Source organism: Kryptolebias marmoratus, linkage group LG13, assembly GCF_001649575.2.
Source record: "Kryptolebias marmoratus isolate JLee-2015 linkage group LG13, ASM164957v2, whole genome shotgun sequence".
NCBI classification, from domain to species: domain Eukaryota; kingdom Metazoa; phylum Chordata; class Actinopteri; order Cyprinodontiformes; family Rivulidae; genus Kryptolebias; species Kryptolebias marmoratus.
The window spans coordinates 16127311-16140548 of NC_051442.1; the positions used below are offsets into that span (position 1 = coordinate 16127311).

The following is a 13238-nucleotide window of genomic DNA, read 5'->3' on the forward strand; positions in this document are numbered from 1 at the left end:
AGCAGAAGGTGGTTCTAAAAAAGGTTGAAGAGGTGTGATAAAGGCAGAGACTGTATTAGACTGAGGGGAGACCAGGGGAGGACCTGAACATGGTGCTGGCCGTCCTTGGACACACGTCTGTGGACGAGTGCTGTCTCAGGAGGGGTAAGACATGTGAACATAGAATGTCCCTCACGCAGCGCTGCGCTGGCAGGGTCTCCTGAGTCACCACCAGAGAGGACCTGTCCTCTGACCCGATGACTCCCCTCAGAAACTTGGTGTCTCCGTGTCGCACATCCACACTGATGAACTGGACGGAGCATCTCGTAGCCACAATGGTGACTCGTTTACAAACCTACCTCTGATCTGCATGTGGACCAATTTATGTCCAGGTTGAACCATTCCTTCTAAACCGTTTTTGTTTTTCTCTGTCTGTGTATTTAGCATTAGAAAACACTAAGTTTAGTTGTTCCAAATGAAGCAACGTCGGTGTGCGTGGATAAAAACTCAGAACACACATCTTCAGAGTTGGAAACCGTTTTAATCGACTTTCAAAATGTGACGCAACTTTACATCTCTGAAAAAACACAGGTCACAAAAAGATATAAATCATACAAGAGATTACTTTGAAAAGTCAAGTGTTTGAACACCAAAACAGACAGTGACGTGATCAATATATACATTCACTGGAGCATGAACAGAGGGCCTTGATGGGACGCAGCACAGTGGGCACTTTCTTGTTTGTTTTTAGTTCTTTTTTAGTTTTTTATGTGAACGCTGCAGCTGACTGATTGAATTGTTCGGATTAAAAAGGTTCCTTGTGCATCGCAGGGGCTCAGTGACGTGCGTTATGCACATTTAATGCCTTCATGTCCCTCCGCAGAATGCAGGACAAAGCCAAAATGGCAGAAACACATAATTGTAACCACAGTTATTTGTTGCGACGGTCTTGACAACGTAGTGCATTTAGGAAATTCTGGATCAAAAGCAGAACTTAAAATCAGTTTTGCTGACCTCCTCACGTACCAAAGTCTGTATAAAAAGACGTTTGTCTGTGCAGAAGGGGGGGGGGGGCATACCGTTCACTTCAATTTAATAAACAGTCCTTTCCAAAACGGAGCGAAGTCTAGCGTTGCGGTTCGCTTGTTAATGTACTGTACAGTTAAATGTCCCGGTTCTCGTGCGCCGACACCACCAGCCGGTGCACGAGAACCGGAGGGATGCCGAATGGCTGTCCCTGCAGTGCTAAAGCCAAAAAACGTACACATCCACGTAGAAAGAAGAAAAAAAAGAAACAACCCACATAAGGCATGCATCTGCAGTAAAAGGGACGTGAAAGTGTTGAATTTACAGGATATGCTGAAAATCTTTCAAAGCTGCAAAATAAAAATGTTTGCTTCAGAGGAAAGCTAAAAGGTTGCTACAACTCCGAGTCTAATAAAAGATAAATTCACACAAGTTTCTTGATACGTTCGCAACCCAGTTTGTACAGTTTTCCTTCAAAATGAGCCTCTAAATGTCATCTTTATTCACAGCTACTTGTTCATCTGAAATGTTTAGTTCAGTCTTTTATGTTTGAGGGCTTCATGACGTGTTTTTTTTTCTCTTTGTCAAACTTTGGGCAAGAAACAGAACAGGTTTCAAACAGGAATCTTTCTATGATTTCAAAGAGCAAATTAGATCCTCATAATTGTATTGTATTTAATTCCGGTTTTTACTTTCCTGTGCGCCTCAGGTGTCTGGGATGGGTTCTCTGAAGGCGTTCCACACAGTTTTCCCTCTCTGAGGCCGAGCGGATCCAGCCACTCTCCCACCCTCCTTCCATCTGAGAGCCGTCCAGCTTGGAGTTGGCTGTCCCTTTACGTCGCCTGCCCTGCTGGAACGCGTCCCGCGCCAGCCTCAGATCTCTGGCACCCTCAACGCAGCTCTTGCCTGTATTGGAGACTATGCTTTCTGCGTTACACGTCGCTGCTTTTTCCCCCTCCAAAGTGCTGTGTGGCACGGCCGCTGCACGTTGTTTTCAGCTCTATTCTGCTCTAAACAACATCTTCTGCTTCGAGCTCGTAACATGTCTTCGTTTCATCTCCAACTCCCCCTTCCCACCCCATCAAGTTTTTGTCAAATTTTAAATCTGACAAGGTTATTTCCAGAAAAAAAGGACAGTTTACAGACACTATATACAGAGTTTGATGTGCAGAAAAAGGGCACAAAGTGTCTGTTTACAAGACGGGTTGCGTCCTGAATTTGAATTTCAATGAAACGGCTACAAAAAAGTAACTGTTGTTGGATTTGGGAGGATTAGCTGCTGTGTAAAAACTCAGGCTGAGTAGATTCTGTGACCATCAGCCGAAGTTTACCCTGTTATGTACTTAAACTGTTAGCAGTGAACACAGATGGGACGTTTTCCACGCGGAGAGGAGTAAAGCGTGATATTATTTATGCTCGAAATCCACAGCGAGGCTTTTGTTTGCCTGAGCGCCGTCCTGTCATCCGTCCAGGATCCGTCCCTTCTAAGGACAGTTTAGACAAGAAGTAGAGCAGCAGACTAAAGGTCTGAACACACCTACTAACGCTGAGCTTTGCTCTTCCTTTGAATTCCTTTAGGGTTTTAATAGAGTTGTGAAAGGACAAATGAGGAATGTCGGCGTAAACAGAAAACAAACGAGCGCAGCAAATGAGATTTTCTCCGCATTTTTCGGCTCGATCACAGCTGCGGACAGACTTGACCTCCTCCTTTCAAGCTCCATCAGATGATCACCTGGAAGATTTCGGTTTTGTTTTTTGGATTTTTTAAACAGTATCTCTTGTCAAGAGTAATTTTGTTTTACTTCTCAGGTTTATTCGAGTATTTGAGATTTTTAAAAACTTTGTTTTTGGTGTATCCATGTAGAACCGATAAAGCAGCACATCTCACGATACTCACTGTTACTTTGTGCTTCAGAAACCAAACCAACAATGGAGACTTTGTTTTTTTTTAACAATTTTTCCCGCCTCGCTTCATCCGGATCCTGTTTTGTGTGGATTAATAACTGAGAGGGTGCTGTTTTTATTTTTGGAGAACCTTTAAGTAAGCTAACAGAGTTCATTCTCTGGATTTTGATAGTGTGATTGTTCTCGCCACCTAGTGGTGCAGTTTGGGTATTTCAACGTTTTTGTTAGAGTTGTATTAACTGGAGATTTCTATTTTATAAATGGAGGAAAACAATTGTTTAAAAGATGTCTAGAGTAGTATAGATGAGGTCCAGGAGCATCAGTTGGATTGTGTAAAGTCTATTCAACAACCTTAGGACCCTACATCCTGTCAACATGTAACATCAGGACAGCCATAAGACAAAGGTCAGTCAACAGGAACTTCACATCAAATCGCTTGCATGGTGGCAGTTAAGTGTACAAATATCCTCTTATGGGAAAAACCCCCACTTTGCCTCTGTTTTCATAATAGTTCTTCTGTTTATGGTTGTAGTTTGGAGGCTAGATCTGCAGAAGTGACACATACAGGACAGCCTTTAAGTGTGAAGCACGGAGGAGGAGGTGTGATGGTGTGGGGGTGTTTTGCCGGTCACACTGCCGACACGATTCACTGCTACCGAAGAGTGCTCAACGTTTTAAGTCTCCTGATGGTCGACTATAAATACGAGGATCAAAAATGACCCGGAACACATCTTCAGATCTTCAGACCTGAGCCTAAACCGCTCCGAGGTGGGTTGGGTCCAGCTGGGTTGTGGAGCAGCCAATCAGAGCTGAGCATGGCTGCAAACTCTGAGCGCTCTCAGGACAGAAAACCAGGTGACTGCCTCATGAAGGCGATGGAGGAAATGTCCCGGCTGAATAAACCGAAGACACAGTGGAAACTTTAAGAATTTTAAAATCTGACACATGGATTGTTTTTTTTTTCATTTTAAACTATTTGATTCACTACATTATTTCATTTTTTTATTTTGCAGAGTGTAGAACAATACAAAGATCATCAATAAAACAGACTTTTTAAATCATTTTGACTAAACTGAAACTGAGTTTTATAGCTGTCACTTTTCAGGTGGTGAATATTTAATACAGACCGTTACTTTTTTTCAGCTGCTTCAAACGCCTAAAAACACAGGTTTTGCTCATCCTAAACTTTTTATTTATTTTATTATCAGTAAGAAGCTTTGATGTGAAGTTTTCTACTTCTCACGTCTGTTTTGTATCTTTTATTACAAACCCACACTTATCAAACCTAATACTGACACGCTCTCAAACTCTGCCTTCACATTTTGTTTACAGTTTCTGAAATGAAGTTTGTCGACTCTTTTTTTCCCATCGCAGGGTTTGACTCGGGCCAGCTCGACTCTCACCGGGTTGTTTTGGTTCACCCCAGTGCGAGACGCCGTCTTAGTTCTAACTCAGCTGAGGTTTGAGTGGAGATGAGCCAAACATGAAGCGTGACGTGAAAACACCCCAGGGGTCGACGACGACATCATCATGTCTGCAGCGCTGCGCAACTCATGCAACCAAAAAGCACTTCTTTGCTTTCTGCTCCGAGGCCGTTTCCCAATTCTTTGCGCGCAATTCACGAACCTGGGAGCCCCAGTTGCGAGACATAAAACCCAGATGTCCCGTCTGTGCTCACGGATGGCATCTCCATGTGTGTGTAGATCACAGAGCCAACGACGGGGGCTCTAAGAGCGGACAAACTCGCGCTGGCCTGAGGCGAACTCTGCACCGCACACATCGAGGAGTTTTATGCCCCCGTTTCCGTGGAGCCGGAGTTTCAGATGGCACCGCAATAATTAGCAGCTGATTCACGCTGAGGGAAAAAAAGAACGAGCTGATTTAAATTGAGCCATTAAACGCAGTGGAAAAACAAAAAACAAAAAAGTGGAATCGTTACAGTGCAGGCTGTAAGGATGGTGCCAGGACTTTGAACAAACTGGAAAAAAAAGATATTTCAAAAATTGAATTATGTTCTGTTTGATTAAATGAAACATTTTTGCCTGGCACAAAAAGCACTGAAATGTTTTTATTATCCTCAGTTTTAGGTACAAAAACGCAACAAGTGCAATAAACGGCAGTGCTTTAAAAAAATAATCTAATTTAGCTAAGTTGATAGGGAGTGAGTTTAATTTTGTTTTCTAATTCAATAATATTATTATGTAGGCCTTTTTTTTGTGAAAACCATGATTTTAACTCTGCAACTTCTTCCTGATTTAAAGACGAGTATCTAAAAGAATCTGTTTTTTGTTTTTTTTTCCTTTCTGAACTTGGTGAGGTGTCTGCAGATGAGACCTTGCAGCTCTTAAGATAAAAGCTTAATAAATGATCTCACTTATGACTAAAGGGTTGAGGAAAAAAAAGGGAGAGTGAAAACAGAATTTGGTTTTAAAAGCAATCAGACTGAAGATGTGCAGAAACAGTTCACAGCCTTTTGTTTTGAAGTTCATCGAGGCAGCGTTTTTAGACACGTTCTGCTGGGGTGGAAGAAGGAAAATCCTTCTACTTGTGAAACAAGATCGGTTTAGCCAAACCTGCCAGGATCTTTGGGACGTGTACCGAGATGATTTCTCCGATCATCTCTGGAAAGCTGACCTTGGTGTGGAGTGACTGAGCCTGGACGAAGAGGTCGAACGTAAACTGATGGAGCTTCTTTACCGTCTGGAACAGAAGAGAAGCAAACGGATCACGAGTCATTATGGAGCTCTCAGGTGTCTGTTACCAAAGCACTATATGTCAGGTTTATGTAGGTCAGGGCTGGGCAATCCTAGTCCTCGAGGGCCACTATCCTGCAAGTTTTACTTCTTTCCTGGGTCCAACACACCTGATTCAGTGGTTAAATCACCTCTTCATGTTCTGCAGAAGCCTGTTAATCACCTATTGATTCAAATCAGGTGTGTTGGAGCAGAGGAACAAGTGAAACATGCAGGATAGTGGCCCTCCAGGACCAGGATTGCCCATCCCTGATGTCGATGATGGATTGGACCCACCTATATCTTAATGAAACAAAGGGCTGATGAGGCAGCAAAACTAAACAATGAGCTGACAATAAACCAGTCAGCAAGGGAAGCTAAGGAACAGATCATAAGCACTGAGGCTGATAAGGAAGTGGACACAGGTGACTGATTACTAAATAGGAACAGGTGCAGATGGGTGAGGAGGGCTGACATGGAAAACTACTGAGGGAGCGTGAGTAATGGAACGAGGAGCGAAACTGTACAATAATATATATTAATATGAAACGCAAGGATCAGACGTGAAACTCAAACACAGAAGATAACAAAAAAGAAAAAAAATCCTGACACTATGTCACATGAACCACTGGACACATGTTAATGAAGCTCTAAGAAAGTCATCCATGGATGTACGTCTAAACTCTGAGCATGACATTCCATGATGTTATCTTCAAGGTTTGACCAAAACGACTACAGCTCCACCATTTATTAACACGAGATGATCTCAGTTTAAATCTCCTGCACGAAAGCCTGCAGGCGTCAAACAGTGCTTGGCCTTTAATCATGGACACCTTTTTGTTTCCTGTCAAAGATATAGCCACGTTTATCTAACGACACTAAACCTGAGCGGGTCAGGAGCTGCGTGCCTCACCATCTGCAGGGAGTCCAGGAGGCGCGTGAGCTGGTAGAACCTCTGGGGGCAGTTTGTTGTCATTTGATAATTGATGAGACGGTCCAGTTCATTGATGTAGGTCAGGCGCAGCTCATCGAAGTACTTCTGGCTTTTCAAGCCCTCAACGGGAACTGCACACCAGCAGAAAAAAAACAACAACAGGCTTTAGGGTACAAGTCCACCTGGGGGTTTCTGAGCTGTCTGGACCGTACTCACTGATGCTGAAGAGCAGCAGGGCCTTCATGCAGAGGAACTCCTCCTGAGTGATCTGCAGCAGCACAAACTCCTGGGAAAGATGCCTCATCCGCATGCAGTGCTCATACATGGTGGAGACGTGCATCCGGTGTCTGCGGATGGAAATGAGAGACGGGAGCTAATGGGAATGCTCCACTTCCACGAGCCGAAGACATTTACTCAGTAATGAATTACTACTGGCAGAGACAGGAGGTCAGAGGTTAAATCCAGGGACACTGACTCTGAATCCCATTAGAGCAATAGAAACTTCTGCTGTATGATCCCTGACATCTGGGCCCAGATGTTAAAGAAGAGTCTGTCCCACGACAAACCCCATCTTCTATCATAACAGCTTAAGTGAAGGAGAAATTGCAGCCGATTCGACGCTCACACCTCAGCGCTGAACAGAAGACACCATCATCACCGTGGTCTGCTCTCCCTGCTCACACGAAGTCATTATTACGAACCTGATCGGCTCTAATTTATTCACACTCCTAAGTTGTGCAGATGGAAAAGAAATGAAGCAGGTCCGAGCAGTCGGGAGCTGAATTTCCTCCGTCTCTCTGGAATGCAAAGTTTCCAATTTGTGTGTGAATGAGTCTATAACACAGGTGAGGGAGAAATCCTGGTATTACAGACTTACTGAGCAGGAGTTGAGTCAGCAGGGAAAACCTAAATACGTACTAATGTAAAACAATGAAATGTCTTAAGTTCAGTCATTTTGAAGTTTTTTTTTGTGTAAAGGTTATGAACAGTTAATATCTTACCTGTCGTAGATAGCTTTTGATTTCATTTAGATTATCTTAGATTTTATTTAGATTATCCCTGCTCATATTTTAGATGTTGTTATGTATGTTTTGACTCTGTATATAAATAAATTTGACTTGACTTGACTCCATAAACAACCTCAGTTTGGAAAGTCTGAGATGAAGAGGAAGTAGTTTAAACTGAACTAAGACCAAAGTGGACTGCACAAGTTTGTAGAACGTCGTGGTAACACCTTATAACCCACAGTTCTTTACATAGAATCCCATGGTGATGTGCAAACACTAAGAGCAGCGGAAGCAGCTGGCTGTAGCACTTCCTCTGCAGCCAGAGGCTCTCCCTGCAGGAAATAATCTTATTTCTGCAGAAAAAGTGTAATGTATGACAGAGTAAAGGTTTATAAAAGTCAAATAAATGTTTTTTTTTAAAAAAGATGGTAGTAATTCACTTTGCTCACAGACTTGGTTCACACCTGGTATTTGAAGCTCTTCTTAGCTATCGGATTGCGTTTGATAGGACCAAATAAAGGTCCGAACAGCCTCGACGAGCACTAAAAACGTCTTCACTCAGACCACCGTTTATCTGAATGAGTCTGGCAGTCTGAACGCAGTCCAACAGGGTGGATGCCAAGGATGCAGTGTGCTGACTTTCTCTTGAGTTTAATTAACTCTGATTGTTTTTATTTACAACTGACTGGACCCGCTGTGGTCACTGTAAGCTACATGGTGTCGTGTCAGTCACCGAACAGCAGTCTGATTTACAGTTACGTCGATTTACCTTCAGTCATTAAACCCAGCGCTGATGCTACGCTCACAGTGAAACTGGGTGGAAAACAGGAAAGTCAAACCAAACATTTCCCTGAACTGTTTAAGGTGAAATTAAAAGCAGAAATGGTTTTGTTATTGCGAGCACTTTTTCCAAAAGTGACATTTCCGTTTTTCGCTGGTTTTAAAAGCGTGAGCGCAACTTTTACATGTAAGGCATTTGGGCTTATTGTTGACATTTAAAATTTTTTTTGCATTTAAAAAAAAACCCTACAAGTCAGGCGAATTGGAGAGTAACATTTGGAGAGGCAGGACCGTTTTTGTTCCTGCATTTAGATAGCAAAGTTTTGCACCTGCAGTGAAACCTGTAGGCAGCACAGCAGGTTAGAAATTAGTTTGATTTTTTTTAATCTATCGCCACTTTTGCCCACTTTAATTTCCGACCCTTACCAGATTAATAACTCATACGGACTGGTATTTATCCTCTATTAATTTAGAATAATAAATGATTAGAATTATGACTATGAAAAACAATCTTGGTACTTCTATAAATCAGTGGTTACCAAATTTTCAGCAATCGACCCACAAAATACCAGTAAGACTTGTGAGCTCAACTATTACTGGTTGAAGCAGAAACATCTCTGAACCAATTTAACGAGGCCATAATGGCAAAAAAAAACAGCCTGAACTGCCATTATAATTTGTATTCATTGAAGACTACGGTTTTTACCTTTTAAATATAGCAAAACATGCTGTCAAAATACACTTGGAGGTTTACGACCCACAGAGGGACCCCCACGATCTAAAGGAGACAACTGTTTGGCATCTGAACTCCATTTGTCTGATAAAAGCTGCACTAGTTAGAGAAAGGACAAAGAATTCTGTATTTCCTCGAACACAAATTGTAATTTTTATTTTATTTTTTTTAATGGTCGGGCCTTTTCTAAAAGCTTAGGGCAAGGTGGACACAAACAAATAAAAAAAGGCCAGACAGGGAGGTGTGAGACAAATTAAAATGCGTGGTCTTTTTATTATGCATGCCATTTTTACTTACTTTCATCTAAACAATTTCAGTTTCAATAAAAATGAATAGGTTTATTTTTTTTATATAATGAAATTGATTTTTAAACATGTTGCACTGGATTAAAAATCTATTTGAGTCATGAATTGTTCTTTTCTAATTCCATTCAATTCATTATTTCTGAACTACTTTTGATTAGTTTAATGTAAAAACTTTAAAGTAAGACCATCCATCCAGTTCCTTTACCCATCACCCATCACTATCTATCTCCAGCAGTCCTGGACAGGTCTCCAGTCCATCACAGGGACACACAGAGACAAAGGAGACAAACAACCATACACGCTCTCACTCACACCCAGTGACGATTCAGAGTTTAATGTAAGACCGCCTGGTTTGAATTCAAGTTATAAAGTTTGTATTTTAGGACATAAGAAGAATTTATGTAGTACTTATCGTGTCCTAAAAATGATTCAAATTCTGATGAACAGCAACACCGGCATACTACCCAGTTACACATTATTTATTATTTTGTCTTTCTCAGCAGGTAGATATGACAGAGCTATAATAGCTTAATTTGGAAATGCTGCTATTATAATATATTTCAAATGGCGGCAGTGGGGGGTGAATGGGCACTTTTTCCTCTGGGTATCAGAGTAAAGGGGGCTGAATACAGGCCACACTTTTCAGATTTTAATTTGTAAAAAATCTGAAAACCATGCGTCAGTTTTCTTCCACTTCACAATTATACACGACTTTGTGTTGGTTTGTCCCGGTAAAATACTTTAGTGCTCAAATAGAAAGAAGTAGAAATCCTTAAATAAAAATTGCTTACTCAACTCTGGAAATTATCTGTTAAAATCAAACTAAATGAGACACCAGATTTTCCATTCAAACACTTCCTGAGGTGTCATGTTTGCTGTTATTTGGCTCAATTAGTCTCATTTTATTATTACTGTGGTTACAGCAGCACACATATTTCAGGACATAATGACAAAACGGTAATGGACAGTTTTAAAACAACTCCAGTTATGGAATTTTGTTGACATATGGCGGAGCTGGTAAGAAATCCAGTTGTCGTGATTATTAATATTCCTCAGACCTCACCCTTACTGTCTGGGATTTTCAGACCTGAATTAGTCTAACCGCATACAGCCAACGGAGTCTGCCTGCGGGAAAATGTTCCTAACTTTAAACTTTGAAGCAAAAGAACACCTAGAAAGGGCAAAAATGGTAGTTAGAAAAATCCTCTTCAACATGCAGATGTTCTTGTGTTTGTGCATGAATAGAAAATTAAATTATAGAGTGAAACGGAGCTCAGACTAAACACAACAAGCGGCCTCTAATAGTGACCTGCTAATGTCAAATTTTAAAAAACAAACCCACAGAAGTGTACATACTCGTTAAAGACGAGGTCCGGGGCAAAGTAAAGCATCCTGCCGTTGACGTTCTTATAGGACCTCCATATCAGCGCAAACACCATCACCCCCATCCACGACTGCTGGATGACAGTCATCTGGTCATCCACGTGCAAGTTTCTAAAACCTAAAGAGAAACAAGAAGAATCAAACATTTTCTCCTACTACGGCGTACATTTTGAACTGTTGAATCAGTGTTGAACACAGCACATAATGTAGTTCTGTCAGAAGGTAGTCAGAAATAAAAATCTAACTGAACAGACCCACCGGACTGAGATTAAACAAAACATTTTTGACCAAAAAACCAAGAAAACTGCACCACCGTACTCTGCAAAGAGATTTGTGTTTGTTTTATTTTAAAGACAACAATATGTTTTTGTAACATCTCTTTCAAAAGAACTTTTAAATAAATACTTATTTTTGGACAGATTCTTTTTACATATTATTTTAAAATATTGCAAGAATTTTCTCCAGGAATGACTTTTAGGACCCAGATTTTTCTTTTTCTTTTAAAAGCATTTCTTACTTTTTAGTTTTAGATGTTGCTGGTGCCAGCAGGTGGCATCTCTGACCGATAAAACTGTCACCACTGGATGTTTTACAACGTGAATTATCTAAAAACTTGTGAAGGATCACTCGTAATGAGTTTTTTTCATTTGGAAATGAACACAGACCAAATAGAGAGAGAGAGAGAAACTCCAGAAAACCAAAGGGAAGAAGAGAAAACTAGTTTTGTGTGTATTTGTTTAAAAAATATCACATTATCTTTTAAAACAGTCTGGTGAAACTCTGTTTTACCAAATATTGAATCAATATTAAATCCCATTACTTTGAGTTTTAAGTATGAAAACAACTGATGAAATAACTGATGCTCTCTCACTTTGTTTCTGTGCATTAAAATTGAAATAAAAAACTAAATTAAATGCTAATTATTATATAATGTTAAAGTAATATTCTTGATTGATGTTATAGGTGTAATAAAATTATTATAGGGAATGTATTATTATATAAGCTGCAGTAATAGTAGTTGCATTTCTGTTTTTGAATTAAAGCACCATAAAATACATGTTACTATTTTGTTTTAAATCTTTATTTTGATACTGTAAATTTGTACTCCAACCCATTAATTACTTGTAAATTTTGGGAGGTAAACAGTAACAAATACGCAGCATTTATCACCTCAATCTGCAGCTCTGTGCAGGATTTTCCCATTTTTATCACCCTGAAAAGCATAAAGGGGGCAATAATGTTTATACTTCTGTCTGTGTGTGTGTTTGTTTGTCTGCCTGTTAGTGAAATATCTCCAGCACCATAAGACAGACGTTATTGGCACTCTCAGAAAATAATCCCTGGATGAACAACTGATTAACTTTTTGAGTCAACCTAACTTAAAATGGCTGCCACAACTAATCAACTTTAGGAAAAAAAACTCCAGAGGGAGTTGTGTCCACTTTGTTTTACAATTTTATTTCATCATGCTGTCATTTATTATAATGATATATCCTTATGTATTATGAGAAAACATGTTGCTAAAATACTCTTAAAATGACTCACAGCTCCAAGGGATTATGTTATGTGTTAAACTCAATAAGACTGGACTCAAATAACCTGTTGGTAATAAGATAGTAATAATGGCTGTGTTGAAAATGGACAGCAAGCCAAAACAGTCAACTAGTCTTTAATAAGTTTTCTTCCTGCTGGGAAACACTAGCAACTGATGAAAGGAGTAAGTCATGTGGTAGAAATGTTGCTGTACAGTCATAAGATTATAGTTCTGTGCTCAGCAGGACGATAACAGGAAGTCTGACACAAACCAAATATTAAACACGTCATTAAATTAGGTAAAATTAATGATTTCTCTTAGGTTGCTGAAACAGACACTGAATAATTTAAATACACAAATCAGGGAAATATGTAACGGGTTTTGGTGCAGAAGAAGATTGTAGGATCGCTTCCCGACCTGGGGCCTTTCTAGGTGGAGTTTACATGTTCTCCCTGCGCTCATGTCCAGGTACTCTGGTTTCCTCCCACAGACCAAAAACATGCATGTTAGGTTCATTAGTAACTCTAAATTGTCCCTAGGTGTGACTGGTTAATTGTCTCCATGTGTCGCTGTGATGGACTTGTGATCTGTCCAGGGTGTCCCCTGCCCTTTCGCACAGTGACTGTTAGAGATCGACACCAGCTCCCTGCGACCCGGAAAGGAGAGGCAGGTAAGGATGGATGGATGGATGGATGGATGGATGGATGGATGGATAAATGAACACATTAACCGTCAACATTAATTTTTCATCATATCTCAAAAAATTTCACAATTCAAAGAACAAATCTAATCTCTGCGTAAAGTGTGTGTGTGTTTTCGGTCTAGGCTCAACAATCTTGTCATGAATTGGAGCACAACAAGGTTAGGGATCACGTAGATTGGTGATGTTAATGTTAGCATGAAGGTTAGTTCCTTTCCAC

General features: G+C 40.4%; 1 protein-coding gene across 4 annotated transcripts in view; it reads right to left on the reverse strand.

Moving 5' to 3' along the window:
• Positions 1-500: 500 nt before the first annotated feature.
• ar (androgen receptor) overlaps positions 501-13238 on the reverse strand; it is a 38249-nt gene continuing 25511 nt past the window's right edge. For 3 of the 4 annotated variants that reach the window (XM_025010424.2, XM_025010425.2, XM_037978881.1), the window contains 4 exons: positions 10758-10902; positions 6793-6923; positions 6556-6707; positions 501-5610 (listed from right to left, as the gene is read on the reverse strand). In XM_025010424.2, coding sequence (XP_024866192.1) covers positions 5452-5610; positions 6556-6707; positions 6793-6923; positions 10758-10902 — 587 coding nt within the window. In that variant the 3' untranslated portion in view covers positions 501-5451. 4 annotated transcript variants of the gene reach the window in all.